Below are 10,890 nucleotides of genomic sequence, written 5' to 3'. Positions count from 1 at the left end.
ATTCCAGGAAACCCTAGGGACATTGTGGAAATTGTACAGATTCTCAACTGAGCAGACACTTGCTCATTCACATCCCTGTCCACTCCCATTCAGCGTTATCTAGCTCATATGGCTCCTGTGATGTTCATGATGTAAGCTGTTGAGTTTTCTTAATTAGTGTAGAACATTTTTGTTTGTTTTTTCAAGTACATCTGTAACGATTATAAAGTGCCCATCATCTACCACTAAGGAATCATGAGACTTTTCATAATGCAAATCAGGCCATTCGCATAGTTGATATACGTTAATGTTCCACATGCCTTAGATTACACATATGACATATTACAAAATATCATGTTAAACACTGGAATTATAGAATTTCCTCATTGATAATACAACATGAATTCTTGATCTGCATAATTTGCATTTATGTTTAAGCTACCCATATACCGCTAATCATAAACATTTCACAGAGTGCATCAGAAGTTCCAAACAAGCTGCCAGGGGGAGCAAACATACACCATTTCATTCCTGAAAAAAAAAACTTTTAATATTGATACCCTGGCATGTTCAGTACAAAAATCTGACGTTCTGCTACAGTACCGTGGACAGCTGCCAGTAGGCCCGTTATTGACCATTGATATTTGTCTTCCCAAGCATACCAAATATCATGATCACAATCAATAAATGCCTGAGTTATGCTGGCCATAATCATGTGGAAACACACACACACACACACATACATACATACACCGCACACACACACACACACACACACACACACACACACATACATACACACACACACCGCACGCACACACACCCATACTGCGATGAATGGTAGAGGCTTTGAGACTGTGAAAGTTGAATAATTATGTTTCGGTCGCGAAGACTGTCGCCTGGCTACTGTGCGTCTGCTGCAGTTCACATGAGACTCGCAAAGCGTCTTAAAAAGTAAGGAACAAGCCAATAAAACATTTAAAAATTTAAATTTAAAATAAAAATAATCCCTCGAAAAACATTTACATCAACTGTATATATGTCATAGAGGTATGAAATCTCAGAATTCTTGTTTAAAATGTAACATAACAGAGGTTATTTGCATAATTAATGATGAAATGTTGAAATGAAACCTTGCCAAAGGATAGGACTTTCACTTCTGACAAATATGTAATATAAGTTGAAAAAACCGTACACAAAAATCATCATATTTTCATGATCAAAGAGACAGATGAAAACAAACAAAATTATAGAGACTCAAATATTTTCATGTAGGTCTGAGGTCTCCTAATTCCTGTTGTCAGATTGTACACTGAGAGATATTCAATTTTTGTAGCTTGCTTGTGCACACTGCAATAAATCCAACCTCGTCATTTCAGTTTTCTTAAGTATAGAAATCCCCATGACACGAATACTGTGTTCCATAATGCTTTACTCATCCCCACCCCTGACACTTGGACCCAAGTCGCCAGGTGGCGCAACGCTGCGGAAATAACCTTTTACAAGCAGGTGTGCGTTTGAAGTCAGTCTCAAGAACAGAAGCGATTGTACTCGTTCTGTAGATATTTTCTGAAGCCCAAAATGTAATTGCATTGCCAACTTGGCATAGAGTTTGGACTATGCAGCAGTTATACAATACGGCCTCAAAATTCTGGTCCCCCCCACCCCCCGTGAACACTATACGACATCCAGTAGATTTCTAGCGGGGACCAATCAGAGGGCTGCTGACAGGTCACCGACTAGCGGCTATTAACACCTTATTTCGTGTAAATGTCATGAACTCAACCAGAGCTCGTAATTGTTTCTTCAATTCTTGTTTACTTCAGTACTAAGTACTAGTACTTCCACAATTAGTTTGTAAAATCATATCTTACTGGATTCCTAGTAAAATCTACTTTGATGAACGAAACGAAATGGGACTGTAGAAGTTTTACACATTCAAATGGGGCTGCACTAGAGCTAAAGGAGCGAGCAGTACGGGAAGGAACAGATTCTAGCGAAGCCGAGATTTGTGAAGCAAACCCAACCCATCGAAGACGGGCCGCCAAACACAAAAATGGAGGGAAATGACAGACAAAATTGGAGAACACCACAGCAACTTCAAGCGCTAACGTTGTAAGAACTGTGGAACCTCAAACTACTGTGTGTTTGTTAGCGTCAGCGGAAAGGCTGCCGAAGCAACCACTACATGCAAAACTGCGACGAAAAAGTAACATGTGTTCGTCCCAAATCTGGACGCAAGTAGTGAGCTACAAAAGTAATAGAACCTATGCATCTTGCTTGTTGCTGTGAACTTACCCGTTAAAGATTGAACCGATACATGTGCCTACTATAACTTGCTATACCCTACCAAACACGACTACATTACTGTTACTCTTCATTTTGTGCTGTATAATGTTTATGCGTTACATTATCTATCATTGTCATTTCTGTGAATTCCTGAAAACATCTACTGTTAGTTTCTGTAACATTACGCAGTGCTACAATCTGCGTAAAAAGTGGGCCTCATTGTGTGTTATCTGCTAAGTCGTGTTGGTATTGAAAACTGTTTCATTGTGCCGTTCTTCTACAAACAGCCAGCAGAAGATACACGTTCTCAATACACATGCTGCAAACTAAAGAAATGGCAGTCCTACGAAAATTCCCTTTGTAATGCTTTATTTAGACGAACAATGGTTGTGAAGTACGTGTTTTCGCACATCTTGTGCCACCGGATCAGTGGTAATTGGCTACTCTACAAGTGAAAGAACCGGGTCCGTGGGCCTTGATAAATTATTTATAAATCGGTCGCCGCTAGGAAATTTACTGGATGGCATTCAGTGACGAGCGTCCCCCCCCCCCTTTACCCTCCAGATCAATTACATATTATAAAAAAACATATTATTTCTCAAGCAACTATGGGACGAACAGCGTTGGCTCTTAAAGGCATCCAATGCGATTTCAGGGCAGCAAAATTGTCAATATTCTGAATAAGGCGATCTTTGTGATATTGACACATACTGCTTCACATTAGCAAATTTGAGTCAGCATTTCATACTTTGGGCATCTAATTCTGCAGAAACAAGCCCCAAGATGAGTTCTTTATTTTCTGGGTGGTACCCTCAAAATTTAGCCCAGCGCCCTTTCAGTAAGTAGTATTATAGGTCCGAGATGCCTTTCCATTTATCATCTTTTCATTGGTTCGGGACTTATAGGCGTTTGAAGTTTTTAGGGGGCACACCCCAGTTTATTTGGCGTCTCTATTGGAAGCTGCACACCCTCAAATCTAGCGACCGTCTCTGCCGTGGAATAATTCGGAAGGACAATAACTGTATATGGGACGAAAGGATATCGCTTCAGCTACAAGACCAGCTTAGTTTGGTTTCTTCAACCTTTTTAAGTTTGGTAAAATCAACGGAAAAAAACATTATTTTCACTCCAAAATTAATGCCCAAAATTGCGAATTTTCGCGTAGAATAATCCCATAGAAAAAAATTTTCCGGCAGAAATGACTGATGCTGGCAGAAAAACCCAAGCCTTGACTATACCCGAGTAAATTATAAAGAAAATTCTAGTGCTGAAATTTTCTAAATAGTCCACGGCGCGAGGGGTTGCAAATCCACCCCTACGAAGCCGCAGAGCGAAATCTAGGTCAAACGGGCGGATTACACTTGGCGCGCAAGGATACCCGGAAGTAACGTTCGGAGCCAAAAGAAATTTTCACCCCAAAATCACCATTTCTTAAACTCTTCAGCCATGTTAATGTTTAATGATACTTCGTGGGAGTTTATGAGAAATGTCACCTCAAACTTGGACCCTCAAAACCCTTTCGTAAATTGTTTTACAACGGACTATCGCGGACCCCTGTCGCGCAAGAACTGAGGTGTGCACCGTTAAGGGCCGCCTTAAGGTAAGGTAAGGGTTAGGGCAACTGAAGGTACCAGAAGGCCAAGTTTGGTGTCGTTTAAAAGGTAATGGTCTTAGTATCAAAGACCCGCAACCCCTGTCGCGCAAGAACTGAGGTGTGCACCGTTAAGGGCCGCCTTAAGGTAAGGTAAGGGTTAGGGCAACTGAAGGTACCAGAAGGCCAAGTTTGGTGTCGTTTAAAAGGTAATGGTCTTAGTATCAAAGACCCGCAACCCCTGTCGCGCAAGAACTGAGGTGTGCACCGTTAAGGGCCGCCTTAAGGTAAGGTAAGGGTTAGGGCAACTGAAGGTACCAGAAGGCCAAGTTTGGTGTCGTTTAAAAGGTAATGGTCTTAGTATCAAAGACCCGCAAACCATTTCCGTTTATCATCCTTGGTTTGGGATTTATAGGCGTTTGAAGTTTTAAGGGTCGCCTTAAGGTAGGGTTAGGGTTAGGGCAACTGAAGGTACCAGAAGGCCAAGTTTGGTGTCCTTTAAAAGGTAATGGTCTTAGTATCAAAGACCCGCAAATCGTTTCCGTTTATCATCCTTGGTTTGGGATTTATAGGCGTTTGAAGTTTTAAGGGTCGCCTTAAGGTAGGGTTAGGGTTAGGGCAACTGAAGGTACCAGAAGGTCAAGTTTGGTGTCGTTTTTTAGAGGTAATAGTCTCAGTATTAAGAGTCCGCAAACCGTTTCCATTTACTATCTTTGGTTTGGGTTTTATAGGCGTTTGAAGGCTTAAGGTTCGCCTTAAAACACATTCTAGATATTTACACTAGGGGCCATTGTGCTGTCAATTTAACGATCGTTAAGCACGCCCCTGTTGGTGAATGTCGTTTCAACAAACAATTATTCAAAGAAAATGTTTTCCGAAGAAAGCCACTGTTGGCAGCTTCCTGTCTGTAACTTGTTGTTTTAACCTACATATAAAACCAGACCAAGACCTCGCCTGCCCTTAAAATGTTCAATCACCAAAAGCCCACTCTAGTAACGTACGGAGCTCCCACGACGACCATTTCCGAACTTGATTTTCCTGTCGTCAACGGTAACTTGCTCACAAAAAATCGTGAACAACCATTTGCGACTTCACGAATTATCCTGCTAACAACAATAACGACCAACACAAAAGGTCAAATTCAATGACGTGGGAACCTCCCACGAGACCCATTTCCGAACTTGACCTTCGTATTCTCAACGTTAACTTGCCAACTCAAAATCACAGACAACCATTTAAGGATTCCCGAGTTATCTGGAGTACAACAAAAAACGCAAACACAAAAGGTGAGCTCCAGTCACGTAAGAACCAACCACGAAGCCTTATTTTGGCCTTGACAATGCCCATCACTAAGACATCCTGCCTACCAAAAATCGTAAACCTCGGACCATGCCTTCAAAATTTATCGTGCATAATCTGCCAAACAGTGCCAAAACGATTTCATAGCCTTCTTGTCAAGGCAATTAAATTAGAATATTTTAGAATACCACATTACAAGTAAGGTAGGTCTCGGAATTCGTTCGAAGCTGACCGGTAGTTGTTAGGTCAGCCCGGCTAAACGCAAACATTCTTATATGCTTTTGATCTTTCCTTTTACCTGAAGTATTAAATATCGTCCATAAGTCGAATTCAACATGCCTAGTCCTTCCTTAATGTTTATATCTGGCTTTCCAAAAACGTACGGCTCCTTTAGTTTCCACCTTCTATAAACAAGCTTTCGGCCCACTGAAAGACCCCCCCCCCCCATAATACAGTACAGGTGTCATTATTAGGCTAAGGCGTTCAAAATTGACTTTACTTGTTAATTAGTATTTGTGTTGTATTCCTATTGCCATTATGGTGTTGTAAGTCATTATTGTGGGTTCTTTAACGGTTCTTGATGTGTGGTTTTTCTCAAACACGGGCTCTCCGACTTTACTCCGCAACCCCCGTCTGTAGCCTGTAATCTTCAAGAGAAGCCTGTTGTCAGAATAACATAGTGGCAGGCAACCGTGAACGTTAGGTCAATGAACTTCAGTTGAACGTCAGGTGAGCTACCGCAAATAAACGTAAACAAAGTAAAGTGACTAGAACTTTGTTTTCGCACAGGCATTATCTTCGCGGAGATACAACCACTTTAACTTCCTGACCTATCTATCAAACAAATAATTAAAAAACAAATAGTTAAAAATACATCTAGAATATTTTTGGAAACGTCTCGGCTGCCATTCGCAATGTTTGTTACAAAGGTTTCTTGACGGTTTGATGCCGTCCTGTCTTGCAATTGAACTCGGTCTAGCAGCGAGAGAAAAAAGAGACAACGCGAATTTGTTTTAGCCTCCTTGGATCTTGACGGAGTCAACATCTTCAGTCAAAAGATGCCTGACTTGAGAGAGAAGGTAGCCATAATCACAGGTAAGTAAACAGGAGATTGCAAAATCCGCAATCCAGTCAGTGCAGTGGTCGGTCGGCTGTATGAGGGCGACTGTCCGACCCGAAACCTGTTAGGTGGCTAGCAGGTATACCAGACCCCGGCTTGATATTCCCTTTAGCTGGGGTAAGCCACAAGCCCTGAGTTAGAACCTGGGGGTCTAATTTACCTCTCGAGCCGGTTAGAAAATTGCGAGAATCCATCTATATTAGAGAGTCCATCTTTATGTGGCAACAGTCTGGTACCCAGGCTAGGAGGTAATGTGGCCCGTGACACATATGTGTTTGGAGTTAATATTTAACTTGCTTCATTCAAGTACAAGTACGCTACAGGATCCCGTCAGGTTTTACGATAAACGTGATGTACCAGGAGAAACAGCCAGCTATTTACTTGTTGCATTATGTATTGTTATTGGGTGGGTCCGCTATAGGACTGGATTTTCAGGAGATCTGTAGCGGCTACCATTCATGTCGGCGACATGGCCGCACCTGTGGCTGTAGAACTATGTTTGAACCTAAATGTAAACTGAACACCTAATGTTTGAGTTGTGATGCTTGAACTTATCAGGTGCTAGTTCTGGTATCGGGAAGGGGACAGCTGTGGAATTTGCTCAGCTGGGAGCGCACCTGGCTCTGACTGGGAGAAACCAGGAAAACCTGCAGGCCACAGCAAAGGCCTGTGTGGAGGCAGGGACTCCGCAGGACAAGGTGCTTCTTTTTTTGTTTGTTTGTTTACATTAAACCAACACAGGGCGTTTTGAAACTCATTCTGCTTTACTCTGAACCTTTCTAAAGTTGGGAATGTATTCAACATTAAACGCCTTTGTGTTGGTAAAGATCTCCCTTTCCTTTCCTCCATCAGATCCTGCTTGTGACAGGAGACATCTGCAAAGAACAAGTGCAGAAAAACCTGGTGGAACAAACTGTCCAGAAGTTGGGCAGAATTGATGTGCTGGTATGAAACTAGCTAATGTTGTCTTTGAATAGAACTATACATCACAATTAGCAGCTCAACCAATGAGAGCATTGCTATCATGATTAGCAGTTCGGGCAGTCAGGGAATTGCTACATATGTCCATCAAATATCTGCATCTTTATGCTTCACTTTTCATGCATTTGAATTCATTTTAGTTATGTCACATTTTGACAGACGTGAGTAGGGATAGGTAGGGTTATACGATTTTTCTATACATGTATTGAATTATAATTATTGTTTTTGTATTGTTTTTTGATATTGCTCAATATTGCCTTCTTGTCGATTTATATTGCCTGACCTTCACCACAAGTTGAAAAAAATACAGGTAATATGATGCACTTTTATCATTCAGACAACTGAAATGTTTGCCATGAAAATATGACTGGTCAGAGCTTTACATTAAACGTAGAAAAACATCAGCTCTATTTGTGTACCTGTAATATCGAATATTACAGGTACACAAATAGAGCTGGTGTTTTCCAGCAAATGCAATTCCAAATCCATTGCAATGGGAATTAAATTGTTCTTCAACTAAAGAAAAATTGCTCACCGGAATTTTCGACCGAATTGACTGCTGTAACGTCAGCACTGGGTCAATGTTCGTCGGAAGTTGGTACCGCCCCCCGTCCCGCTTGAGAGAAGGTTTATTTGTGTCCAAATTCAATCATCTACATGTCAATATCCATACAGGTGAACAATGCAGGGATAGGCCAGCCGGCTACTATCGAGACAACAGACATGGCGGAGTATGACAAACTGATGAACGTTAACGTTCGCAGTGTGGTGGCCTTGACTCAGTTGTGTGTGCCACATCTGACCAAAACTAAAGGTGCCAAGTTCCGTTTAGAATGTTATGGGCCTTGAGTCTAATGAAGTCTTGAGTAATGTAACATAATTGTTTGTCTCAGTTGCATGCCGTAATGCAAGTTGTACATGACACCGGCCTGTACTTATATCATACCTCTAATGCCTTACCTTCTGTGTTTTTCAACAAAGGGGCCATTGTGAATGTGTCCAGTGTGTATGGGATACGAGCGGTAAGTGTTTCAAGAAGCCCTAGTCACTCACATTTACCTTGTCATGACCAATTGTTCCAAGTCTCAAGAAAGGTCGTTTGTTGTCGGGAGTTGGTCGAATAAGGATGTCTGAGTCGCACACTACAAGCCTTTAAAACTTGTCTGCATCGGTTATTTAGACATCTTAATAATACAAAAGTCATGTTCTTCATAGGTGCAAACAGTAGCAAACTTATGCTAAAATATGATGGGTTCAAGCATTCTCCTGACCAGCCAGTGTTACTAATGGATGGGAAGTAGTGTTGAGAAGCTCTTCTGGCTTTGTACATGTGTCAAGGCTTAACTTACATTTGAACAAACTCCGGTCAGTTTTAGTCAGTAGTGTATACATGTAGAACATGCATGATTTTAAGGCATGTCCAAAACTATGTATCAGGGACCTTCAACATTGACATTTTACCCACAATGCACCACACTGCACAAGCACAGTTCAACACATGAACTGGTTTATTCCCCTTTAAGATTGAAGGAAATCTTGCATACAGCATGAGCAAGTCAGCACTGGACCAGTTCACAAGATGTGTTGCACTTGGTTAGTGAATGAATATTCAATATTCATTTCTTTTCAAATATTGTTATATTATATCATATTATATCATATTTTATAATATTGAAGTTTTGTGGTTGAAACAAGGGATGTTATAGGGAGAGAAAATGGATTTAAGTTTTAAAGAAAGAACCGAAAACTTGTTACCAAGTACATTTCTGAATACAGTATCAGAAAAAAAAGTTGCATGTATCTATAGTTGCGGATATTGCTACCTTTTCAGAACTAGCTTCCAAGCAAATCAGGGTCAACTCTGTCAAGTAAGTTAATTTGCTATTTTTTCAATATGTACATCTTTTGACTATGTTGAAGTAGCCGTACTGTTTAGTTATTCTTGTGTTCTATACTCGCTCCTTCAAGTGAAAGAAATAATCGTCTGTAGACTATTTTAAGGAATTTGTCATCTGTCATGATTGCCTTTATTATTGGTACAGATCTTTAATCTCTGTCAATCCACAGTCCTGGTGTTATCCCGACAGAGCTTTTCAGACGCGCAGGACGGACTGAAGAAGAAGTTGCCAAGGTATAACTCAGAGTGGCGATTCCTTAAAAATCAAAGTATAGTTCAGTTTCAGTTTATTACGATACCCTTCAGCCGGTTAGGGCTAATCTTCCAGGGCTCATTACACATTACACACACAGTACAAACATACACATATGACTACAAATTTACGTACACTTCAGACAAGGTACTAATTATAGCTAAAATCATTGAACGAGCAAATTATCGGCTAAGTATAAAACTAATATTACCATTACTAAAAGATTTCAATACAACAACTATCATCATAATTAAAACCATTAAGCTGCATACATATACAATTGATCGATCAATCTCTTCAACCGCCTCTCATCGGATACAGCCTTAACCTCATTTGGTAGTGCATTCCTTAGCTTTACACATCTGTAGGTAAACATCTTCTTTCCACTGTTGTTCTTTGGTTTCGCTAATGAATAATTGTACACTGACTGTCTGGTAGAGTATCTGTGAGATGAGTGAACTGGTATAAGAGATTTGTAGATCTCCTTTGGCTCAGCTGTGACAACAACCTGCTATCTAGTCTGTTTCTCACAACAAACCAAGATCTGAGTGCATTTTTGCAACTGGGGTATCAAACGGACATTTCGGCTTGAATTACCATCTTGCACACATCATCAGGCATATAACATACATATCTTCTAACATAGGCAAGGTTTTTAGACAGTCTTGCCGTGAGATGTTTTGTGTGAATATTCCAGGTAAGTGATGGATCCATATGTAAACCCAGGAGGACTGCCTTATCAGTTACCTGCTCAACCTTCTCTGAGTCAATCACAAGGTTCAGGGAAGTATCCGGCAAGAGAGCCAGTCTTCGTGCGGTTCCAAATAACATACATTTTGTCTTCATAACATTCATGACAAGGCGATTGGCACTTACCCAGCGAGACACTTTTAACAGATCAGGTTGCTAAGCTGCCACAATAGCACTGACTGACCTGGCAGCCTTGTAAAGCGACGTATCATCAGCATACATCTCAGCTGAACTATTAGATACAGTTAACGGAAGGTCATTTGTGTACAGGGTGAATAACAATGGGCCTAAACAACTGCCCGGCCTGTGGTACTCCACATGCAAGCCCAAGTGGCTCGGAAAAATGACCGTTAATGTAAACCACCTGAGTTCTGTCTTGTAGACACCTTTCAAACCAAGGCAGAACATCTGGTTGAAAACCGTAAGATTTCAGTTTTAAGAGAAGAATACTGTGATCCACCAGATCAAATGCAGCACTGAAATCAATGTATACAACTCCAATAAGCTCACATCATTCCTAGTAATAAGTATACAATACAATAAGTATACATCATTCCTAGTCAGTGAGGAAGGAGTAAACTGGCACGTACGCACGGCTTCAGTCAGTTCTGTAAAGCGTAGAAGCTTCCTTACCTCATGTGCAAAAGTTTAAAGACTGAATCTCTCTCTCTCTCTCTCTCTCTCTCTCTCTCTCTCTGTGTGTCTATCTGTCTATCTATATCTATCTATAT

General features: G+C 40.9%; 1 protein-coding gene across 1 annotated transcript in view; it reads left to right on the top strand.

The window, feature by feature from the left end:
- Nucleotides 1-6,111: 6,111 nt before the first annotated feature.
- Nucleotides 6,112-10,890, top strand: part of LOC109463859 (3-oxoacyl-[acyl-carrier-protein] reductase FabG-like) — a 5,214-nt gene continuing 435 nt past the window's right edge. The window contains exons 1-8 of the mRNA XM_019760733.1: nt 6,112-6,253; nt 6,837-6,976; nt 7,131-7,223; nt 7,935-8,073; nt 8,241-8,281; nt 8,783-8,852; nt 9,091-9,127; nt 9,327-9,390. Coding sequence (XP_019616292.1) covers nt 6,217-6,253; nt 6,837-6,976; nt 7,131-7,223; nt 7,935-8,073; nt 8,241-8,281; nt 8,783-8,852; nt 9,091-9,127; nt 9,327-9,390 — 621 coding nt within the window. The 5' untranslated portion in view covers nt 6,112-6,216. The remainder of the gene's footprint in view (nt 6,254-6,836; nt 6,977-7,130; nt 7,224-7,934; nt 8,074-8,240; nt 8,282-8,782; nt 8,853-9,090; nt 9,128-9,326; nt 9,391-10,890) is intronic.

This window comes from Branchiostoma belcheri, unplaced genomic scaffold, assembly GCF_001625305.1.
Source record: "Branchiostoma belcheri isolate BF01 breed outbred unplaced genomic scaffold, Haploidv18h27 scaffold13, whole genome shotgun sequence".
Classification (NCBI taxonomy): domain Eukaryota; kingdom Metazoa; phylum Chordata; class Leptocardii; order Amphioxiformes; family Branchiostomatidae; genus Branchiostoma; species Branchiostoma belcheri.
Note: the sequence above shows the minus strand (reverse complement) of the source record. Positions and strands in the feature narration are given on the sequence as shown.